The sequence below is a fragment of the Myotis brandtii genome, unplaced genomic scaffold (assembly GCF_000412655.1).
Source record: "Myotis brandtii unplaced genomic scaffold, ASM41265v1 scaffold525, whole genome shotgun sequence".
NCBI classification, from domain to species: Eukaryota; Metazoa; Chordata; class Mammalia; order Chiroptera; family Vespertilionidae; genus Myotis; species Myotis brandtii.
In genome coordinates, this window is record NW_005369915.1 from 3,213,494 (window position 1) to 3,238,994 (window position 25,501).

Here is a 25,501-nt window from a genome sequence, read left to right on the forward strand (position 1 = left end):
AAAAACTTGAGTTGTTCCTAGGTATCCACAGGGGATTGGTTCCCGGACCACCATCCCCCACAGATAGCAACAAATGGTGTAGATCACTGTATATTGTTGGTCTTCTGCATCCGTGGACTCCCAATCTCAGATGGAAAGTAGTGCAGGAATTTATTGAGAAAAACCTGTATAAGTGGATCTATGCAGTTCAAAACTATGTTGCTCGAGGGCTAGCTGCACTTCTCTTTTTAATTAAAAAATTTTTTTTAAATTTAGATTTCAGAGAGGAAATACCACCACAGCATATATCTCTTGCCCCTTCCAATTCATCCTCAACCCAGGAGCCAAAATGATCTTTTAAAAACACAAATATGACCCTCTTTAAAGATCCTGTCACTCTTTAGTGATTTCCCATAGCTCGGGAGTGGTAACACCCAGACGGTATAGTATGATTGGATCTAATACAATTTTTTTCTTAATATGTTCTTAGTGATTTCAGAAAGAGAAAGGGAGAGGGAGAGAGGGATAGAAATATCAGTGATAAGAGAGAATCATTAAATCGGCTGCTTCCTGCATGCCCCCTACTGGGGATCCAGCCCACAACCTGGGCATGTACCCTGACAGGGAATCTAACCCATGACCTCTTGGTTCATGAGTCACAGTCAGCCACTGAGACATACCAGCTGGGCAGCTGTACTTGCTTTTTAATCATAGCAACTGTCAAAAGTCCAGCTTTTCAAAGATGACATCTTGAAAAGGAATGTAGCATGATACATAATTGAAAGTCTGAACTACCTCAAGCTAGTCCTGTGGTATCACATGTTGAGTATGGGAAACTAATATAAATTGCTTTGAATCTTTAAGGGCGCTGAACATAGTTATTCTTCTCTGGAAATAGGCTATCGTTTAACAAATTGAATGCATTTTCTTTGTACCTTAAATAACCTGTTTATACCCAAGAAAGTAGTTTATTCTCTTGACTGTGATGGTATAGCCTACTACACACCTAGGTTATGTGGTATGTGTGGTCTGTTAACATTTTTACACAGTGCATGACTACATACATCTTAAGGTTATACAGCAATCTAAACTCAGATTGTGCTGGAGGATTATACATAAGCATCCTTGAAATCTTAATATTGAACGACAAAGGTCTTGTTTTTTAAAACTGCTGTATTCACATGGACCAGGTTTGTGAAATTGTCCTAACTTCATAGACCTATATAATTGAGAAATATAGTGCTCTACCACCACAGCAGGTATATAGTGTTAGCCATTTTAAATCCAAAAATAGCTAGATAACTTCATTTTAAGCTGACATGTATACTTAGATAATCAATTTTTTTGGTACCTGTGGCCGTACAGAAGTAACATTGGAAGAAATTGTTTTGAATGAAGGAAGATAATTTGATAACTTTTATCTGTAGTTACTGAATAAGTATAATATGGTCACTGTGACCATGTTTGAAATTGTTTTCTTTTTTTGGTAATCAACCATTTGTTGACATTGTGAAGGAAGGATGGTTAGGGTGCTTAGTTTTACCATATTTAGTAGTGAAGGGAGCTGTGTTTTAAAATTCATTGTACTATACGAAGTCTGTCTTCTAAAATAGTTCCTGATAAGTGAAAGCTGTTTTAGCTTTGTCGTTCTTCTGTTTCTTACTGTTGTCATTCAAAAAGTATTTTACTGATAGGTGTAATTATTTATTCTGCTTTGGTCATAGTCTTTTTCAGAAGTCTTAATCTATTAAAACTTCGAAGAAATTACGAAATGCAAACCTATTTGTGTAGGCATTTTAATGTGGGTGGCTTTTCTTTAATAGAGGCACTCGTGATTTGACTCCATGGATTGCAGTGGCTTAACCTAAAACCTTAGTGGTAAATAGGAAATTTATACAAACCTCAAATATTTTCTTTTTTCTTTTTATCAATCTATTGATGTAGGACCAATGCCATTTCCTGAATGTGGGGCCTTTGTTTGGAGTTCCTTTATACAGTAAGATGTCTAGTTCTATTTTATGTGTTTTTATTGATTTCAGAGAGAGGCAGGGAGAGGGAGAGAGAGATAAAAACATAGATGAGAGAAATAGCAATCAGAACATCAATTGGCTGTCTGCTGCACATCCCCTACAGGTGATTGAGCTGCAACCTGTACGTATGCCCTGATCAGGAATCAAACTTGTGACCTCTCAGTGCATGGAATGATGTCCAACCATCTGCTGAGCTAAAATAGTCTAGTTCTTAAAGTGAAGTATAAACTTCAAACACTTGCAAAATACACAGGTGTTGCTTTTCTGGAATTCCAGACTCCTTTCACTCTTTTATAGTTACCCTCATCCATTTGATAGTTTTTATGTGTGTGAGATTCATCTTTTTTAAACTTTTCTGAAGCATACAACTTAGGATATGCAACAATGTTTTCCTGTGTTAAGTTTGTTGCTTCATGTCAAATATAATTAGTGAGTTTAATTCGTTCCGAGACCGAGCTCGTTAAGGAGCTCATTAACTCAAATTACTCTATCAACTCAGTGCAAAAAATCGGCTGAGAGACAGCTGGTATCTCAAAAAACTCGTTAGTCGGGACACTCATAAGTCAAGGCCCCACTGTAATACAACTGGTAGGGATAGAAATGTAGCTATAATACTACAGTATGTTTTATAGAGGGTAAGGTTATCTCAATTTATTAGGTGAAAGTTAAGAGTGTAGTACAGAATTCTATATTGAATACTTTCCAAGTGCCAGGCAGTTGGTATACTAAGTGCTTTATATACATTGTTTTGTTTAACACTAGCCACCATATTCTCATTTTACAATGGAGCATTAGAGAACTTGAACTTATGCAACAAGGATGTCTTAAACCACTGTATGTGTTATTCCTTTCCATCCACATTCCTCATGTCTCCATGCAAATCTCTATGTGTATTTGTAAATCTTTCCTAGGTAATAGGGAAGGCAGTAAACCTAATTACTCAGATTAAACAATGCCAGTCATTTATAATACTAGAAGCCTGATGAAATTGGTGCATGGGGCAGGGTTCCCCTCAGCCCAGCCTGAATCCTCTCCATCCAGGACCCCTCGGGGGATGTCCTACTGCCGGTTTAGGCCCTAAATCGGCAGTCAGACATCCCTCTCACAATCTGGGACCGCTGGCTCCTAACTGCTCACCTGCCTGATCGCCTCTAACTGCCCCCGCCCCTGCTAGCTTGGTTGCCCCATGCAGCCTGCTGTTTGGTCATTACTGGTACTGTGACAGCATCCCGGACAATTTGCACATTCCTCTATTATTAGTATAGATATACTTTTTAAAGCAGATACTGAGAATTTCTTTGCATCATGCTGAGGCAAGTTTTAGATGATTTAAAAACAGTTTTGATTTATCTGAATATTTAGTTATCCAGGGTAACACCTATACTTTGAAAGGTAACCAAATCTTAACAGTATTGGAATAGCACTTCATAACTAGGATTTTCAGAAAAAATTAACTTCAGAGTTTATAGCAGGGCTGTTTCAAGACATACTACTCCTGCCCTGGCCGGTGTGGTTTAGTTGGTTGGGTGAACTCCTGTGCACCAAAAGGTTGCAGGTTTGATTCCCAGTTGAGGCACATGTCCTGGTGGAGGTCTTTGAGGCTGGGTTGGGGGGCAGGAGGATGTTTGTAGCTCACAGTAATTCCCTCTCTAAAAATCTTGTTAAAAAAAATAAAAATGGCGGCTGTTTTCACTTACATTGAATTTTAGGGATTGTTCTAGAACAATAAATATAAAGTTGCCTCATTCTTTTAAATGGCTGCATAGTTTATTTAACTAATTCTATTGATGGATACACAAATTTGCAGTTTTTGTTATTAATAATTGCTGCTGCCGCCCTGGCTGGTTTGGTTCAGTGGATAAAGCGTCAGCCTGCGGACTGAAGGGTCCAAGATTTGATTCTGGTCAAGGGCACAGGCCCAGGTTGTGGGCTCGATCCCCAGTGTGGGGCATGCAGGAGGCAGCCAATCAATGATTCTCTCTCATCATTGATGTTTCTATCTCTCTCTCCCCCTCTCCTTTCCTCTCTGAAATCAATAAAAAAATATATAATGTGTTTTTATTGATTTCAGAGAGAGGCAGGGAGAGGGAGAGAGAGATAAAAACATAGATGAGAGAAATAGCAATCAGAACATCAATTGGCTGTCTGCTGCACATCCCCTACAGGTGATTGAGCTGCAACCTGTACGTATGCCCTGATCAGGAATCAAACTTGTGACCTCTCAGTGCATGGAATGATGTCCAACCATCTGCTGAGCTAAAATAGTCTAGTTCTTAAAGTGAAGTATAAACTTCAAACACTTGCAAAATACACAGGTGTTGCTTTTCTGGAATTCCAGACTCCTTTCACTCTTTTATAGTTACCCTCATCCATTTGATAGTTTTTATGTGTGTGAGATTCATCTTTTTTAAACTTTTCTGAAGCATACAACTTAGGATATGCAACAATGTTTTCCTGTGTTAAGTTTGTTGCTTCATGTCAAATATAATTAGTGAGTTTAATTCGTTCCGAGACCGAGCTCGTTAAGGAGCTCATTAACTCAAATTACTCTATCAACTCAGTGCAAAAAATCGGCTGAGAGACAGCTGGTATCTCAAAAAACTCGTTAGTCGGGACACTCATAAGTCAAGGCCCCACTGTAATCCAACTGAGGCTTTGTCTGGAAGGAAGGATGTCCGGAAGGACGTCCGGTCTAATTAGCATATTACGCTTTTATTATTATAGATTATTAAAACCTGCTTTTGCCCACCCCTGTACTTCATGCCATACAGAAAACTTGAGTTTTATGCAAGTATTTAATTAACAATTTTTTTTTTTAATCCTCACCCAAGGATATTTTTCGCATTGATTTTTAGAAAGACAGAAACACATAGATTGGTTGCTTCCCATATGAGCTCTGACCAGGTCCAGGGATGGAACCCTCAACCCTTCAGTGTGCGGGCCAATGCTCTAACCATTGAGCACATCGGTCAGGACAATGTTTCTATCTCTCTCTCCCCCTCTCCTTTCCTCTCTGAAATCAATAAAAAAATATATATATAAAAAAATTGCTGCTGCCCTTAGTACCTCTTACAACCTTATACGTATGCTGTTTTTCACACATGCACTGTTGTATAACTGAAATGAGTTTATTACAAATGAAATTGGTTGAGCCAAAGGGTGTGTTTGAATTTTATTAACTGTTGCCAGATTACCCTCCATAGAGATTTTACTTACTCTGACCAGTAAAAAATGAGCAAATGGGCATCTGTTTTTGTACCCTTGCCAACATTGTGCTGTGGAACTTCTTTTATTTTTGTCATTGTGGAAATGAAAAATGGGATCTCATTGTTTTAATTTGCATTTCTTTTATATGAAATTGGGCATCTTTACATGTGTTTATGAGCCCTTTGTATTTCTTTTTGCAATCTGAGATTTTCTTTCCAGAAGTTTTGCTGCCTGGTTGACAATCATTTGTAAGGTTCTATTTAAGATGCATCCCAGCCCTGGCTGGTTTGGGACTTGGCAGTTTGGGATTTGGCTTAGAGCTGCCTGCAGACCAAAGGGTTGCGGGTTCAATCTCTGGCCCTGGGGTGTGTACCGGAGGCAACCAATCAATATCTCTGTCTCTCTCTCTCTCCATCCCCCTCCTTACTCCCTTTCACTTTCTCTAGAAATCAAAGGAAAAAATATCCTCAGGTGATTATAATAAATAAATAAATAGATAGGTAGGTAGGTAGATTGCGTCCCAATGACACAGAAGGTATATTTGAAAAAAATATGTGGTATTATAGGATTGATTAAATTTGATGTCTTCCTATTTTTTGCCTGTGTATGGTTGCTTGGCCTTTTTCTTAATGATTTGTAGGAGCTTTTAACAAATTAGCATTCTGTATATAAGATGCCGTTTTTGTCTAGTTGGTATTTTGCTTTGTTTATAGTACAGGGGTGGGCAAAATAGGTTTACAGTTGTGAGTACACAAAACACTGTCTTCTTTTTTTTTTTAATTCAAATTCCTTATTGTTTAAAGTATTACATACGTCTCCTTTTTCCCCTCATTGACCTCTCCCTGGCCACTCCCACCCCCCAGCACATGCCCTGACCCGCTACTGTCTGTCCATTGGTAATGCTTATATGCATGCATACACATCCTTTGGTTGATCTCTTACCCCCACCGTACCCCCATTCCACGCTCCCCTGCCTTCCCTCTGAGGTTTGACGGTCTGTTCGATGCTTCTATGTCTCTGGATCTATTTTTGTTCATCAGTTTATGTTGTTCATTATATTGCACAAATGAGTGAGATCATGTGATATTTATCTTTCTCTGACTGGCTTATTTTGCTTAGCATAATGCTCTCCAGGTCCATCCATGCTGTTGCAAATGGTAAGAGTTCTTTCTTTTTTACAGCAGTGAAAAGTTTATTCTTGTATTATTCATTACTAGAGGCCCAATGCACGAAATTCGTGCAAGGGCCTTGGCCCCGGCCCTGGCCCTCGCCCACCACCGCTGTGGCCGGGGGCTTCTGCTGCCTCTGCTGCAGCCCCCGCCCACTGAGGCTTTGTCTGGAAGGAAGGATGTCCGGAAGGACGTCCGGTCTAATTAGCATATTACGCTTTTATTATTATAGATTATTAAAACCTGCTTTTGCCCACCCCTGTACTTCATGCCATACAGAAAACTTGAGTTTTATGCAAGTATTTAATTAACAATTTTTTTTTTTAATCCTCACCCAAGGATATTTTTCGCATTGATTTTTAGAAAGACAGAAACACATAGATTGGTTGCTTCCCATATGAGCTCTGACCAGGTCCAGGGATGGAACCCTCAACCCTTCAGTGTGCGGGCCAATGCTCTAACCATTGAGCACATCGGTCAGGACAACAACGTATTTTTTAACATGGGATTGTGCATCATACCCTGCTCGAGATTTTAAAGCTCTATATTTTGGTATTTTGTTTTAAACATCTTTGATAAATCAGGCATTGGGGGGGGGGTAAGTTTTAAGAGGGATTTAAGAAGGCTCTCCCCCTCCCTTCCACTCCACCCCACTGCACTCCACCCCCCTTCACCAAATAGCATAACACTAAGTTACTGGGGATTGCTTCCCCACATGGGCAGTTTTTTTATCACTCATACTTTAACATTAGTCAATATCATTTTTAAAGTTACGAATAATATATGGTGTATTTTAGAATTTATATGGCATTCATTTAGGAAAACATTTTTCACCTTTCTGCGGATCTTTTTTCCTTTCGTTTATGAATTTTTAGGAACCAGACAACTTGAGCTGTTTAAAAAAGCTATATATAAATATATGTAAACACAAAACTATAAACAACACATTTGTAGTGCATAATGTTTTATCATGCTTTATTTATATCACAGTTGGTGATGTTGACTGGGGTCAGGGTTGGCTGTTGGCTTGTAGTTGTACTATGCCATCTGTGTGTGCCCATTGCAAAAATACATGACTTGATACTACTCAGCACACTGGGTTTCTTTTGGTTTCTTTTTGTTTATTCATTAAACAGTTGTAGTTGGAAATATGAACTCATTTTGACTTACTCCAAGGATTTTTGTTTGTTTGTTTTATGTGTCTGCTTTGCTTAATCTACATCTTGTTAAACTTGATTAATTTAGACTAGTGCTTCTCAAACTTTAGCAAGCATCAGAATTACATTAAAGCTTATAGCACAAATTGCTATGCCCTGCCTTTAAAATTTCTGATTAAATAGGTCTGGGATGAGGTCCAAGTTTTGTATTTCTAGTCATTTCCCAGGATATGCAGATGACTTTTCAGTGAGTCTTTGTCCCAAAAGAGTGAGAAAAACACTGGATAATAGGGTACCCAGAAAAATGCAGACTTTGGCCATCCTAAACAATTTTTGTTTACTTCTTTATTATTGAAACTTCAAAATTATATAATTACAGTTTTTTTATTGTAACATCCTATTCTTGTGACTCACCCCTAGTAGTAATTATTTCATTACTACTATGGAATGTAGTAAAAGTTGACTTAGGTAAAGGCAAATGACCATGGTTTTTATAGGACCACCAGTACCTGGTTCTGCCTTTTTTTCTGTGCTGTGTCAGGTTCCTTTGTTTTTTATTTGTTTTTTTAGCAAAGGGGTTCATGCATCTAGCAGTACAGAGAATTATCAGCTTTTGCTATATATATATATAAAATACACACACACACACACACACACACACTAGAGGCGCCCGGTGCACAAAATTTGTGCACCTGGTTGGGGGCAGCGGGGGGAGTCCCTCAGCCTAGCCTGCACCCTCTCCCAGTCCAGGGGCCCTCAGGGGATGTCTGACTGACAGCTTAAGCCTGCTCCTGGGGCCTAAACCGTCAGTCGGACATCCTTAGTGCTGCTGTGGAGGCAGGTGAGGCTCCCGCCACCGCTGCTACACTCGCAGCCCTGAGCCCGGCTTCTAGCTGAACGGCGCTCCCCCTGTGGGAGCGCACTGACCACCAGGGGGGCAGCTCCGTTGTTGAGTGTCTTCCCCCTGGTGATCAGTGTGCATCATAGCGACCGGTCATTCTGTGTTTGGTCAATTTGCATATTAGCCTTTTATTATATAAGATGTATATGTATGTATGAACACACACATATTTATCTGGGACTTTCAGGAAAGTGTTATTGTAGGAGGGTTCTAAGATTGGAATTGATGCACTGATACCTAGTCTTGGTAAGTTATTGAACTGGATTTGAGACCTTGGAAAAGTTAACTGCTAATAATTCTTTTTTTTTTTTTTCACTGTAAAGGGAGCCAATTTGTATCTTAAAGAGATCTTCCAACTATTACAATGTCATTTTTCCTATAAAAATGGCAGTCTTCTCATATTAACTTGTGGTTAACTTGTGATATAGTACATAAGTAGCATCTCAGTGAATTGGATCTCCCTGGGTGATGATCAATTAAACAATGAGGAATATCCAGGAGTCTGTCTCTGGAACCTAGAAGTAAGAGGGTTTGGGCTTATGCATAGTTGTTAATAAAACAAGGAAAATAATAGTGTCATTAACCTAATTTACAATATTTATAATCTACCATTTGTAACATTTTCCTTCAGAAAAATGTAAAAGAATGAATATTTGGGTCAGCTCTGCTTTTGAATGCCTCTATATTGTGGTTGTCTGAAGCTTGAAAAGGTAAAAGATCAAAGTAAAGAGAGTGGCTTTTTAAAAATGAGTTTTAAGAAGTTTTCACGTTAAAGTTTGATACTTTATCAGTTGTGACTCTTTCTCACATTTTTAATATGTGAAATTTGTATTCATTTTATAACCTATGAGGGTCTTATAAACTGTTGGTAGTTTGGTGGTTGTCACTGCCTGTGAATTCTTGAACTTGATCTAACTATACGTATTGTCACTTCAGTTAAGTAATGTACATATTTTGGACTACTTGTTGAGTTACTTGCTAATTAAAATGCCTTCAAAAATATCACACTCGGATTCCATATTGAAATAAATAGGCTTGGAAACCAAGCAGCAGGTTGTACTTTTCATCATATTTAATCAAATATTTGTTGTTGGAAAAGTGACCAATTTTTTTTTCTGGCCATGAAAAGCAACAGTCAAGAGCTTTGTTTAATCTAAGGAAGTTACCTACAAGAAGATGGAGCTATTATGTTTTGCTATTAAGATAATGTGCAAAAAGATTGTTTAACATCTAAGACAGAAGAAATTACTAAATGTTCTCAAATACATCAAAGACAACTAGAGACTGTAATGTAGTTGATCCATGCTACACTATCATTAAGGCATTGAGTCATAATTTAATTGACACTTTTGCTTTCATGGTCTTAATATAAAATAAGCTTACGGATAATGCTGTGTCGATTCCAGAAATGTGTTCAGTTGAAATAAAGAGGATTCATTTCTCTTGTACATTGTCAATTTGTTGAACTTACTGCTCCAACAGATGGCATCAGCTAAGAATATCAAGTTGGTCCATGAAAGATTAGGTTAGACTAATTTGTGAAAAATAGAGCCAAAATAGTGAAGTCATAAATGATGACTTCAGATTTTATACCGCTTTTAAATCCGTAAATAAAATCATAGATTTGTATTTAAAGGAACAAACTGTGACATCGGCATTTGCAGGCAGACTTTATATTCAGGCACCAAACTTAAAGATAGTTGTTTTGTATTAGTGACAGTAATAGAATGGAATGGACAGGAGATGGCTGACCCATACATACAACCATTCTGCAAGCCACCCTTCAACTAGTTCCTGGATTCCATACTAGCTGACTTCTTTTGAGTCATCCCCTAAGCCTGGTTTCCCTCTCTTTGGTTCATTAATCTAGCTGGTGTACATAGCTCTTCCATATACTGTATATTTGTCAGCATTTCTTTGTTACTAATGCTCTTTATTCCGTGAGTGTATTTTTGTGCTTCTTTATAATTGCTTCATTGAATTGGGTCAGGCAGGAGAGAGATGGTAGACTCATGTGCTCTCTTAGCCCTTTTGAACTAGGAGCCTTTTGTAGTGCAAGTGGAGAATTTTAAGGGTTTTAAAGAAATGCACATGTGCATGTAGTAATATATGCTTCGAATTTTGCTTTGGCATTTGTGTGAAACCATGTGATCATTATATTTTGTATTCAGACGTGTTTTCTCCATGCATTTCAGTATTGCAATCATACTTGACTAGGTTTGATAATGTATAGCTTGTTTGATATACACTGTAAATTTTTTTTCTTAAAGCTTAATTTTGCAAATGATTATGAAACAATAGCACATTTGTTTTGGTCAAAGGTTTTGGGCAAATTTTGACTTACCTGATGTTTTTACATTTCATTTTTATGTCACAAAGTTTAGTTTTAAAATTCCCTAAGTGAAACTTGACCAACCACATTCTTTGTGAATACAGATACATGACTGATGGGATGTTACTTCGCGAAGCTATGAATGATCCCCTCCTGGAGCGTTATGGTGTAATAATTCTCGATGAGGCGCATGAAAGGACATTGGCTACAGATATTCTCATGGGTGTTCTGAAGGAAGTTGTAAGACAGAGATCAGATTTAAAGGTAAAGTAATTTTTTTACTCATTTCATTCATAAAGCATATGTGTAGATATTGCTGTTTTTCTGATCTACTTTGCTTTGTCTTCATTTTAGATTTGAACTATACTTCTACTTTTGAGTAGTGTATTTTTAAGACAAACCTTTTCAATTTCTAACCCACCCAGGTTTTTTTAGTTGTTTTTTTTTTTTTTAAATGATCTAATAGCAGGGTAGTTTTGTAACCCTCCTGCTCACCCTGCCCTTTATTAAATACAGAAATCTCTAAGGATCAAATCTTTATCCATATCCCAACACAGTGCTGGTGAGTGGGAATAGCTACAACCAGAACAACCCACTTCTTAGAAATTCATTTGCTTATCCTAGTGTGTTTGTTCTTTCTGTCTGTTATACCAATTGTGCTCTGGCCAGTTTTACTATGTTGATAAGGGCTTAAAACTGACTAAATGTTCTGACTTTTTTTTTATGTCTGAGTATGTTTTTCTTATAAAAACTAAATTATGCTTTTAAAGAATGTATTTGAAAAACTATATGAATACTACCATTATTGATTAAGCTTTATGAGTTATTGAAGTTTTGGGGAGAAAGTCAAATAAACATCAAGTAGAAATTAATTCTGTAGTGTAGAATGTTTTGGGGGGTTTCTATTTAAGTACATTTTTAATGAGTTATATAATGTATGACTTACATAGAAGGATGGTAATTACACAGTCATGCAGATCTGCACCTGAACAAACTTTTGTAGTTGTGGCTTTTAAAGAAGGAAACATGTTTATTTTAGGAATCTATCAAGGAAGTCATGCTTATTGAAAGTGATTTGGAAGAAAGGATAAAGTTTATACCCCACTGATTCTTTTTGTTTTTTCCCATATGCAAGGTTCTTGTGTTCTGTTTTAGTAAATGGAGCAGTAATCATACCACATATTAATTATGCCTTTTAAAAATCTCTTTTACATATGTGATTTTATAAATTTTTATTTTTAAGGTATTGCTTCATGAAGATAATATTGTAGTCTATTTATTGGATGTCAGATTTATGTCTCATTTTATTAAATGTAAATAGCTTACTATAGCTCAATTTTACTGTATTTGATTTTTGTAATCACAATTTATTGGTATGAAGACTTGTAGATTTTTTATAACTGATACACATTATGTAGAACAGGAAACATTACTTGTTTTTTCTTTAAGACCACATTAGAATCCTTGATAACTTCAGATAATTTACTGTTTTGTTTTTGTGTTTTCTTTTTTGTCAGGTTATAGTTATGAGTGCTACTCTAGATGCAGGAAAATTCCAGATTTATTTTGATAACTGTCCTCTCTTAACTATTCCTGGACGTACGCATCCTGTTGAGATCTTTTATACTCCTGAACCAGAGAGAGATTATCTTGAAGCAGCAATTCGAACAGTGATCCAAATTCATATGTGTGAAGAGGAGGAGGGAGATCTTCTACTTTTCTTAACTGGTCAAGAGGTATCGTCATTATTTGCTTCATTATTTAGCCATTGGCGTATCACTTCTATATGCAACAACTTTTAACTTAAGAAATTGGCATATATTAACCATTTTTAAATCCCAACATTAAAATTATTTCTTCAACATGATTGTATTTATATACCTTTTTATCCATGCACTCTTAAGAATACTTTTTTTATGCCATTAATATTGTGTTCTAGTTATCCTAAGAATGTTAAGTGCTTTCAGAATGTCAAGATTTAACAATTTAGTCTTGGTTTTGGAGAGATTTAGATGGTCAGTAGTGTGTGGTAATTTGCACTTTTACTGAAGTATGAATTTTAATCACAGCTGATGTGAAATCAGGTTATGATAGTTATTTAAGCTTGTGAGCAAGCTCGGGTAACTTAGGTGCCCATCCACAGTCCAAGAATGTTTTTGTCTTCCACATGCTCGCTGAGGATTAAAAGGAATCACTGAAATTTCTTATTTGGAATTTACCTCATTTTAAGATATGAATTGTAGCCTTGGTGGGTATGGCTCAATTGGTTAGGTCGTGTCCAGTGCACAAGGTTGCCGGTTCGATTCCTGTTCATGGGAAATTTTTTAAAAATCTTAAATAGTATCTATATAAAATGGTTTTTATAAAGCCTTTTAAGAAAGGTTTTTCTTAGAGCTTGTCATTTGCTCTAATGGGCTTTGTGAATTTCTAGAATGTGCTCCTCAAACTAATAAACATACAGCTCACTTAGGAAACTTGCAGATTCTGATTCAAAGGTCAGGTGGGGCCTGAGATTCTGTATTCCTAACAAGCTTCCAGGTAATGCTTCAGTTCTCAAGGGATAAGTAGCAAGGTTCAAGAGTGAGCAGTGCTGTCCCATTAGAACTTCTTCAGTACTGGGGATATTCTTATCTCTGCTGTTAATATGGTAGCCACCAAGGACATGGCTTTTGAGTATTTGAAATGTAGCTAGTGAGGAGGGACTGAATTGCAGTACGTATTTTAGAATTTTAGTTAATTTTTAAATTTAAATATCTACATGTGCTGCCCCCCCTCTCTCCTGTTTGTTTTTGTATGGCTACTAGTTAAGATTTGCTTTTACATTTTTAAAGAGTTGTAAATTAAACCAAGGAATATGCCACATGGATGGTATATGGATACAAAGCCTAAACTATTTTGGCCCTTTATAGTGAAAGTTCTAACCCCTGTTCCAGAACATTTTTGCTCAAGTGTGGTCAGTGGGTTGCCTGCCTAGGGGAGTAGAGTTTGCTAAAGCAAAGGAGGTTCTTGACCCTGTTCCAGACTTGCTAAAACAGGTGAAGTTTGAGAGTGAAATATAGGAATCACATCTTCCACAAGCTTCTCCGGCCATTTTTATATTTCCTTAGGTTTAAAGTTCTCTTTTCCAGAGAAATGCTTTAGTGGCTTTGGTACTTTACTGCCACCGCCTAAACAATGTTGAGGGAAATTGCCCTAGTTATCTCAGAGGTCTGCTGTGTTATCTCCTGTCTCCACTAGAATGTGAAGTATTAATTTGTGTTTGTTTCGACAAGAATCCTTGGTATATAATATTTTGAGTAATTTTTTTGTCCATTTCTTCCGTATTGTCTGTATGATTTATAATTTGTGCCCTATTGGCTATAGTTTCTTTTCTGTAAATTTTTTCAACCTCAACACTTTATGTTGAAGACCAATTAATTCTTTGTTCTGGGGTGCTGTGTGCGTTGTAGGGTGTTTATTAGAATATCTGGCCTCTACCCCTAGATGCAATAACACTCCCTCCCCTGGTTGTCATAACCAAAAATGTCTACAGACTTTGTCAAATGTCCCTGGAGGGATTAAAAATCATTCTTAGTAAAGAATGAATCATACTTGTTGTTTTTTGGGGGGTGGGGAATAAGATGTGTTGCAAATTCAGTTTTTTACAGATAAACCTCTGTTAACATTAGTCTTCCTTTCTATGCATTTTGAATGAAAGAAATTTTGTATATTGTGTAAGCAAGAGTACCAAATGTTTTTTTGATGGCATATAAACCATATGTTGTTGAAGTATTCATTTTGTCCTTTTGTGTCTGGTCTTTATAGTTTCTCACTTCTTCCAAAATGCATAGCATATTTCTTAAATGACTACTGAAAATAATTATTATGTTCAGGTAACCAAGCATATTAGAAATCTATCAGAAATATCAGATGTCCTCATGGTGAGGACCTGAAAGACTTTTATATGAGTTGACTAGAGGCCCGGTGCATGAAATTTGTGCATGGGGGTGGGGTTCCTCAGCTCAGCCTGCACCCTCTCGCAATCCCGGATCCCTCTAGCAGTCCGGGACCGCTGGCTCCTAACCGCTCAACCTACCTGATTGCCCCTAACCACTCGCCTGCCTGCCTCATCGCCCCTAACCACTCTGCCTGCCTGCCTCACCACCCCTAACCACGTCTGCTTCAGCGCCTGCCCGCCATGGCAGCTGCCTCTGTCTTGCCCCTGCTGCCGCGCCTTGGTCCGGAAGGTCATTCAGCTGTCCAGTCTAATTAGCATATTACACTTTTATTATTATAGATATTTTGTGCAGTTAATATTTTGGCAACTTTCCTATAGCTCAGGAAGGGAAAGGAGCAAGCTCCATGGTTTTCAATGTGTTCTAGAGGGGGAGTATAATATGTCTTCCAATAGAGTGTCATGGTAATGCCAAACTAGGTTTATATGTGCACTTTAAGTGACTAGTCTTGAAGACCTTTGGGGAGAAAGTAGCAAAGTAAATGTACTTTGTTTCATTGATTGTGTATAGTAGCACTGATTTAAAGATATGTAAAACTAGAGGCTCGGTGCAGAAAATCGTGCATGGTAGGGTTCCTAGGCCTGGCCAGCGATCAGGGCTGATCAGGTTCCCTTCCTCCTCCTTCCCTGGCTCCCTCAGTGCCCCTGCCACCTCAGCTGGTCGCCCGCCATGTTCTATACCGCCGCCTGGTGGTCAGCGCAGGTCATAGCGAGCAATCGAACTCCTGGTTGAACTGAGGGGACAATTTGCATATTAGCCTTTTTTTATATAAAATAGGATAATTATTCCTCCTGTTCTTGACCCTTTGTTATTTTTTCTTAGTTAAATGGTAGATTCTGGGAATTCCTTATTCATAAATTTGAATCGCATCCATAAAGTGTATCTCGTGAAATTTTAAAATGATTTTTAAGATCATATTAAATTACCATTTTGACTACTTAAACAATAGTGCCTCTATAATCAGCTGACTTAATTTGGAAGAGACCAAAATTGGTGAGAGGTTGGGAAAGATTTGAATTGTAGAATGTTTTTTATGTTCTACTAATGCTTAAAATCGGAACTTATGAAGTCTTTGGGGAGCTACACTACTGAATTAGATAAGGATGTAATTGAAATACCAATTGTTTGTAAATGCATACTTGAGGATGTTAAAACCCTTCATTCTTTAAGCAACATTCTTTTTAATTTTGCTTAGTAAAATGTCTTACACATCTAGTGAGTTCAGATTCTTTATATTAGTGGTGTCCAAATTAATTTATATATGATCCTTTTAGAACTGAAAGTCTTTTCTCAAATCAGATATTCATGTCTGAAATTTCAGTATTGCTCATGACTGAGCAGATGGTTGCTTTATGTTGATGACTTGAGTTTTGTGATCTTCTGAACAGTGTGTCAACTTTATCAAAGTTGTATAAACTTTAGAAGAAAATTTTATTGCAGTTAAATTTAGTCTTTAGAATCTTGTTTATTAAAAAATCAGTGGTGTATAGAGATGTCTTTATATTCCATGAAGTAGTGATTTCATTTTAGCTCCACATATGCTTAGTAGATTAAATAGTCTATTCCCCTCAAGTAAAGTTGGAATTATCTTGTTAAAATTCTAGAATCTGCAAATGTACAATTTGGCGCACTTAGCTTTCTAATATTGTATATGAAATCTGGTGTTTGGTGACTTCTAACAAATTTTCTGTCCAAATATATGATTAAATTAATAAAGTTGTGACTATTCAGGATATTTGCAGCCATTTTCTCTTTTTTTATTGTAGAAAATCTAGTTTTGCATTTATATTCAAACTTTTTGATTTGGAAGATATCTAATTTTTGTGTTTGCATACCAGCAGGGGGCATTCTAATCTCTATACAGCATTTTAAAACAATACTTTTTTTAAAAAAATTGTTTCATTTGTTACATTATTTATCTTTCAGTGAATAACATTCTTTGATTTTCTTTTAGAAACTTTAGGTCTCAAAGGAAACTATGAACATCAAATCCTTGATAGTTTTCTTTGTCATAATTTTCAAGACTATACCTGTTGCTTAAGAAAACTAGTATGTTTGAAATGACCAAAAAAATTTTTTTACGTATCCAAGAATTTTGCATGCTTTAACACCAAAAGTTGCACTTTGACTTAAAATCATTTCAAGAAAAATTCTAGTTTGAAATAGTGAAAATATGGAATAAGTTTACGTGATAAATTTTTTTCTTTTGTAAAAATATTGCCTTTTGAATAAAAGATAATTTTTTTTGTAAGGTTAGCTTATGATTGGGTCCTTCACTGGACAGGTTGCCAAATCATTTGTTCAACATACTTCTGAGTTTAACTGAATTAATGCTTCAGTGAAATTTAAAACACATTTCCCTCCTGATTTTTTAACTTCCTTTGCCAACTGCTAGACTCAGAGCCTCTACCTACCTTACCTTTCTGTGACTCTCACACTCTCAGTATTCAGTGTGTGTCCTCTCTTTAAACCTGGATTTGAATGCAAATGTATTCAAATAGTTTTCTGTGGTGGGGACATTTTTGAAGGTGCTCTAAAGATATTTGGGTTAGCCTAGTTCTTAAGTATGTTGATACTGTAAAAGGTGTACGTTCTCATTAGGAACAATGAAACAAATCTTCCATATAATTGCATTAGTGATAACAGGACATTACAGCCTAATTGGCTTCTTTAAAAATCTAGCACATCAATTTCTTTTAGGTTGTGAAAATTGAAAAGGTTATGACTGCAGTTAAATATTCCTAAGTGAGAAATTCAATTTTAGTACAATTTGTTGAGAATTAATTAGGACATCCAACTTTGAGAAAAGGGGTGTGGAATGCCAATAAGGCAGTTGTATGTTTGTTTGGCTACAGAAATCAAAGTTTTTAAATTATTTTAGAAATCCCAATGAAATTTACTAAATTAGTTTGATTACTAAATTGAAAATATGCCACATAGAAATGGGATTGTGATAAATACTTAAATTGTTTTAGGGTGTATTTGTTTTGTTTTCAGACTCAAACTTTATTTTGTAGGAAATTGATGAAGCCTGCAAGAGAATAAAACGTGAGGTTGATGATTTGGGCCCTGAAGTTGGTGACATTAAAATCATTCCATTGTACTCTACACTCCCACCTCAGCAGCAGCAACGCATTTTTGAACCTCCGCCTCCAAAAAAACAGAATGGAGCAATTGGAAGAAAGGTAGCATAGAAGTGCTCTGTACAAACATTTTATGTATACTATGAGAATTGTCTTTGAGAGATCAAACTATATTGAATTACAAAGGACTAAGTTACGGGTGATTGAACTGGTTTATACACTACAAAATAATCTATAGTTCAAAAATAAATAGAAAAAATAAAATTAGATGGAATTTTGTATACCTCTTGACCTGAGAGAAAGAGCAGAACTGCTTTTCACCTTAGCAAATGGGAGGTTGGCTAGGGTGAGTTAAGAAAAGAGGAATATGGCCAAGTGCTGTCTTTCTATTAAGTCACATGGCCAAAACTAAGCATTTTTTCTTCGGTGCCTTGGCTTCTGCTTAGAATTTTCTTTAAGGTCTAACCAAATATGTCCACAGGTATGAATTGTTGATTGCACAGATCTCTAATAACAGTAGCACAAACTACACTGTATAAATATGTGGGTTTTGCCCTAACCAGTTTGGCTCAGTGGATAGAGCGTCGGCCTGCCGACTGAAGGGTCCCAGGTTCGATTCCGGTCAAGGGCATGTACCTTGGTTGTGGGCACATCCCCAATAGGGGGTGTCCAGGAGGCAGCTGATTGATGTTTCTCTCTCATTGATGTTTCTAGCTCTCTATCCCTCTCTCTTCCTTTCTGTAAAAAGTCAATAAAGTATATTTTTAAATAAATAAATAAATAAATTATATATATGTATGTATATATATATGGGTTTCTTGAGTGCCAGAACTGTGGATCTTACTGGTGTACAGTCGATTATGTACCTGGAACTGGAAGGGAGCAAGGGTTTTCCAACCCTGTTTCTGGGTGTTTTATTGGGGATGGGAAAGGGATTTGAGTTTTCTAGTTTGAAACAGTGCAGCCATGCTTTTGTATTTTAACACATGGTGACTCTAATAGATTCTTTGAAAGTAAGATTGTGTTGTTTGAAAAGGATTGAAAACCACTAGAAGGAAGGTGTTGGCTGCCTTTTTTAAGAGCCCAGTCATTAACTTATATGATAGCTGCATGTAGACTTCAGTTTTAAAGTTTCACTTTTTTAAAGTAGGTATCATTACTTTCATCACCTTGACAGATGATTGTCAAGGATTAAGCTTGGTGTATATAATTACTAACATCAAGAACAGACTAGGTCCTCATGGTATTATCTACTACAAATTTCTTGAGTTTTATATGTGTAGAAAGAAGTCTGACTTGAAATATTAACTCATTTATGACGTACTTGTCAAATGTGGTATCTACTGCTTTTCTTATTTCTGTGTTCAGAACTAACAGATCCATAACTCTTTGCTATATTTTTTCAATTTTTATGCTAATGTTTTCAATGATTATTGACAAATTACAGATTAATGAAGATATTTAACTATATAATGGCTAATTCTTTAACATGGCTCTATAAAAGTTAAATGAACCAAAAACACTTTTTAATTGAAAGAATTACTGAAAGGATATGCAACACCAGCCTAGTGGAATATGAATTAACAAAAAATTGATAGGCGGCCCAGCTGGCGTGGCTCAGTGGATGAGCATAAACCAGGAGGTCACAGTTCGATTCCTAGTCAGGGCATATGCCTAGGTTGCAGGCTCGATCCCCAGTGTAGGATGTGCAGGAGGCAGCCTATCAATAATTCTCTCTCATCATTGATGTTTCTATCCCTCCCTCTCCTTTCCTCTCTGAAATCAATAAAAATAATTTTTTAAAAGTTGATAGGGGGAATAAACCAGTGTTTTGTTTTGTTTTTTAGTTTTTCATGAATCAGCATGAGTAGTGAGCGCCATAAAAATAGTCTGATCCTAGCTTCATTATGTTGAACCTTCCAATTTCAGAATGTCTCCAGAACATGCTAAGATATTTTTCTTTTTGTTACTTTATGTGCATCCTGAACTTTGGGGGGGGGAATGAAGTTTTAAGGAATACATTTAGTATATAACAGTTTTCGAGTTGATTTGTTGACTAAAAAGTACTAATTCTCTGTGAAGTTTTTAGCTTGATTTTATATTAACAAAAGTATGTAAGCTAGCTATTTTGTAAACATTTCTGTAGGCAAGAGAAGTTAATGCATCCACCAGGCAAGGGATTTTTCTTCTTTGTGCATTTGGCATATTTGCATTTGTTTTAATTTTACAATGGTGTTTTTATTTATTGTTGCAAGAAATTGTCATATAGCAAGATTTACTGTTGTCTTTTCATGTAGTTCTCTTCATTCTGTTTTGAGTTACTTTGAGAAGTATGGGTCCACACTGATTAATCTTACTTTACAGGTGTGCCCTTCTTTGCTCTGTTAATTTAGGTGCCAGTTCAATGCATGATACATTTTGTAGAATCTACTACTTAAACCCATGGAGTAGAATTAGTTATTTAAAGCTAGTCCTAACTTGCTTTTTGTGTTCTAGTAAATCCTAAGAATATTGAGGAAATTTTTTCACTGAAAAAAGAGATTCTCCAGCAACTGATTGTAATACCTTGGCTTTTAGTTCAGAATCAAAGCTAAGGGTCACAATGGCACCTCATCATCCATTGATGGTGCTTCTTTCAGCTAAAGCTACAGGATTTTTTGCTGGAAAATATTTTATCTCTTGGCATGAGTCAAATTCATCTTGAGGTTAAAAAGAGCATTGCCATAGCCTTCCTGGATGATACAGAGAGAGAAGGAGGACTTCCTTGGCAGTTGATACATCATTCTTATTTTGAAGAACACTTGAAGCCCATGTTTAAGGGAAAGTGAAAAATTTTTAAAGAAGGATAGTTCATACAGGAAGATTTACTCATCAAATCATATTTTTGGTGCTGAATAGGGAAGCTGTCTGAAAGGTGGGAGGGATGCCAGTTTCAGCTCAAGATAGCTGAAACACACTGGTCAGGCACTACCCATGTCTAATCTTCCTTTACAAACTGTAAAAGCTGTAAGAGCAGACTATCTGATTTATCTTCTCAAGTTTCTAACCAGTTTCCCAAATACATCTAAAATATAACAAAACACAAAAAAGCAAGCTATATTTGTATGTAGATTCTTTAATTAAAAAGTTCAACTGGTTCTTAATAATTGCTTTGAATGCAGTGTTATATTACATGTTATCTTTGAGATTGTATATTTACCCAAACATCTATTTTTGATTCTCATCATCTGCCTGTTCTTCTTGTATTATAATTTGAGATTTTCCTCTACATGTGCCATTTTGTTTAAAATGTTGAGTTGAGGTTTGGTGATAGAAAATTTCCTTTGTAAATATTGAAAGATGTACATGTGTGGAGTAGGATATTAACCAAGGAGTGTTCTATCAGGGAGATAGTCTACATGGTAAACTGATATTGCTTTATTGGTGATTCTCTTTTTATGGTATGTTTCTTTTTGAATATTCAAAATGTACTAGCTTTTGTTGAAAAAGAAAATTGCTATGATGAGATAAATGAAATTTTGAATTGTTAAATATAAGTCTTTTTATAACATTGGGCATTGAACATCAAACCTTATTTCAAGTTTATTTACTGGATTGAAATTTTATGTTAGTGAAAGTTAATGGCTAATGTTACTGTCATTTGAATTTTACTTGACTTGTAATAAAACTTATATACTGCTTATTTCTAAACAGGTAGTTGTGTCAACTAACATTGCAGAGACATCTTTGACAATAGATGGTGTGGTATTTGTGATTGATCCTGGATTTGCAAAACAAAAGGTACATGTTTTAGCATGATAGTCATATACTTTATAAACAAATTAGTATAAGCTTAACAGTAGTTAACTACTCGTTACTGGCTGAAATTTACTTTTTAGACTTTTTAAATCATTTTTAGAAGACTGCATTAAGAACCTTTTGTATTCTATATGGCTCTGAAAAATTAAGTCCATTTTAATGTTTACTTTTAGATTTTTTAAGAGGTTTTATTCCTCTTTAAGGTTATATTTTCTTTGTTTCTATATAATATGGTAAGTGTTTTGGTTTGTATGTTTGTTTAAGGAATATGGGAGTACTAATAGTACAGGATTATCATTCTTGCAGATCAGTTACTTATCAACTAAATTAGAATTTTTATGAGACGACACACCTAGTAATAGTACTAAATACCAAGTACTTTTGCCAAATGAAGTGACTACTCAGTAAATACCGTATGTTTTATTATTCAGACACATTTGATTACATTTTATGGGTATGATTGAGAGAATTCATTGTTCATAGTATTCATATTTTTGATGGAAAACTTTCCCTTTAAACTAAAAGCATGTAACTGACTTGGACCAAGTTTAAAATATTTTTCTTGATGCCCACTTTGAACATCAGGTGTTGGAATTGACGGATTCTTTTTAGGCAAAAGTCTTCAGCACTATTCATTATATAAGGGCAAGGTAAAACTGGTAGAAATGAGATTTTTAAATTAGAATGAGTAAAGGTGATCTGTGTGTTAGATAAGAGCTTTTCCATGTTAGCTTGAGTCTTTCAGAATGATGGAGTCAGAAATGGCTGAAAAAAGTTAAGGTAAAGGAAGACAGATTCTCTTTCTGTGGGAGCATGATTTGTGGTGGTCATCAATACTATGTTTATTTTGGGATTAGCTGTGGGCTTTGGGTACTTCCTGTAGATCACAGTTTTAAGTTTAATTGAAGAATCATTCTGCTGTTTATTTATGTTCAAATAGGTGTACAATCCTCGAATCAGAGTTGAATCCCTTTTGGTGACAGCTATTAGTAAAGCTTCAGCCCAACAAAGGGCTGGTCGTGCTGGACGTACCAGACCTGGGAAATGCTTCAGACTTTACACAGAGAAAGCTTATAAAACAGAAATGCAGGTAAGAGATTTACTGTATCCTTCCTGTGTGTTTGGAAGGTTAAGCTGAACTTGTTACCAGAAGAAAATTGCTTCATTTATTTCATCTTGCCTTTTGGCACCATACGCTCCTTAGTTGTTTTTTTCCTGATCAGATTATGGTGTAATCTAGCAATGCAGCTCTTGTTACAGTTTGAAGTTGAGGTGGACAGCAGCACTAATACTTGAGTACCATAAAGAATAGTTTACAGAAAGTGAATGCTCTCAAGTCTGTTCCACAAGTATGTTTCTCATCTGAGTCAGTGGTGTGGGAGTAATGTCAAAGTAAATAGCTAAGGAGGAAGAGAACAGATATGTTGTGTTTTCTGGAGCAAGATGATTAAGGAATATTTAACAGAACAAACATTTTTGTTTTTTACTAGGATAATACCTATCCTGAGATTTTGCGTTCTAATTTAGGATCAGTTGTGTTACAGTTGAAGAAACTTGGTATTGATGATTTGGTGCATTTTGATTTTATGGATCCACCAGGTATGAATTCTCAGTATATTTCATCAAATCTTATGACCAAAATTGGCTGTCTTTCTCTGTATTCTATTTAGTACATATATTAAAAACATTTTACCTTTTCTTCTAGTAAGCATCAAAATCCTATGTGTTAGCATTAAAACTAAAAGAGTGACAACTATATGAATCAATTTTTTCCCCCCTTCAGAATAACTAAATTATCCTGGGAATTATTGACTAGGCATGAAAATGAGAGAAATTTTTCTAATTTACTTTTTAGAAAAAAATAATTTGATGAACACATTGTTGAATGAACAGTTACTGATGACTATTTTAACTACTATACAGGAAAGTTTTCTAATTCTGTATGATTCATTGTTTGCTACATCTCGGTAATTGAATTTGATGACAATTTGAGTTTTTAGTTTGGTCAACTATAGAATGAAAAGACTGCTTACAATGCCTTTTACTTAGTCACACTTTTGCTTGCTGAAGGCAGCTTGACTAATAGATTATCTTTGCCCCCTAGCTCCTGAAACTCTGATGAGAGCCCTAGAACTTTTGAATTATCTGGCTGCTTTAAATGATGATGGAGATCTGACTGAATTGGGATCCATGATGGCAGAGTTTCCTCTAGATCCACAGCTCGCTAAAATGGTTATTGCAAGTTGTGACTACAACTGTTCTAATGAGGTCCTATCTATTACTGCTATGTTGTCAGGTAATAGAGGGAAAGGAACTAAAAAAAACCCAGCTCTTCAAAGTTTGGGTGGACTTCACTTTTGGTTTTGTTTTTTAATATTTAGTATTATAGTGCATTTTATAGATGGTCTTAAGGAACTCATTTTGTTTCCTAAATATCTTGTAAATAGCTTTATAATTACATACAGTATTTAGAAAAGTAAAGTTAGTCATTGTGCACAAAATAGAGTAAAAACATTGGCTCCCTTTAGTGCAAATAAAAATTGAAATAAGAAAAAACTAAGTCTGAGCACAATTGTAACTGAGTTCTTTGGTAAGTCCGTCAGTTTTGCGCTTTATTACTGACAATACGAGAAGAACTTTGTTCTATACTTCGCACTATTAAGTCAGCCTGAGACAAACCCAAACTATATCTTTTAAAGTAAATTTTTTCTACTTGTGTACATATGTATTTCTGTGGCAGTCAAAGATGAATTTCAAGCTTAGTATCAAATAAATAGAAATAGTAGTGTATAATTTTAGCTTTAAGATCTAACCTGATAATTCTTTTACTATGGAAGACAGACACTTGATAAAAGAAATATACATGAGATAAAATTGTTAATTTTGAAAATTGGAACATTAAGCAGAATAAATAGTGCTGTTTTAGTAGCAGTAAAGCTTAATTCACAATTGAGTAATAATTAGGAAGTTATATTTTCCAAAAAGAAGAAATATTTTTACATATAAAGGAACATGGATTATTTTGGTTAAATATAAGTTTTTATTCTACTAGTTTTAGTACTGGGAAGAACTGACTTCCAGTCATGGAGTGGTTTATTGGTCTTAATTACAACTTAATGCCTCAAATAATTCAAAATGTTATGGAATTAAAGAATAAATTGAAATTTTTTTCTAAATATAAAAATTTTGGCCTACTACAGATCTATGGTATATTTTAATGGTGTGAAATTTGTTTTAAGAACTAGCTAAAATGTTTTTTGCAGAGTTATGACTGATCAGACTCAGAGCAGATGGGCAGGGCAGTGTATTGAATCATTTTAATTAAATTGTAGTCTCACTTGCGGAGGTGGTGGTAGGTTGTTGTCTGCCTTTCTTATTATATGTTGTTTGATAGATTCTTCCACTGTGCTTATCCCAAGATTTTAGTTTTTAGGTCAAGAACAGGACAAGAGTTATCAGATTATTTGTGTATTTACTGTATATTTATTGTTACCTATCTAGTTTTTATTTTTCCTAGTTCTCTTATCAGGCATACAATTACCATTGAGTTAATATTAGTCCCTTTAAAAGGTGGTCATTGTGATGCAGTTGATATCTTCCAACTACATGTCTTACTTGTAATAGGAATTCTACGAAACAGGGTTTACTGGTCGTCATCTTCAGCACATTAAGGGAGTGAAAATTTACGTGCAGCAGTTATTAAGAATGGCCTTTGGGGGTGGGAAATGTTGAAAGGCGAGGAAGATGTCATGGAGCAAAAAGATTGCTGAGCTTGGAATGCTTTGTTTTCCATTAAAATAGTTTCTGAAGTTTATAATACAATTCGGGTCATGGAGTGCTACTTATTCCC

At 35.7% G+C, this 25,501-nt stretch overlaps 1 protein-coding gene across 1 annotated transcript in view; it reads left to right on the plus strand.

The window, feature by feature from the left end:
* The window catches only part of DHX15 (DEAH (Asp-Glu-Ala-His) box helicase 15), a 55,416-nt gene that overhangs the window by 19,681 nt on the left and 10,234 nt on the right, over positions 1–25,501 (plus strand). The window contains exons 6-12 of the mRNA XM_005877662.2: positions 10,880–11,039; positions 12,293–12,511; positions 17,788–17,955; positions 21,547–21,633; positions 22,592–22,741; positions 23,142–23,250; positions 23,756–23,947. Coding sequence (XP_005877724.1) covers positions 10,880–11,039; positions 12,293–12,511; positions 17,788–17,955; positions 21,547–21,633; positions 22,592–22,741; positions 23,142–23,250; positions 23,756–23,947 — 1,085 coding nt within the window. The remainder of the gene's footprint in view (positions 1–10,879; positions 11,040–12,292; positions 12,512–17,787; positions 17,956–21,546; positions 21,634–22,591; positions 22,742–23,141; positions 23,251–23,755; positions 23,948–25,501) is intronic.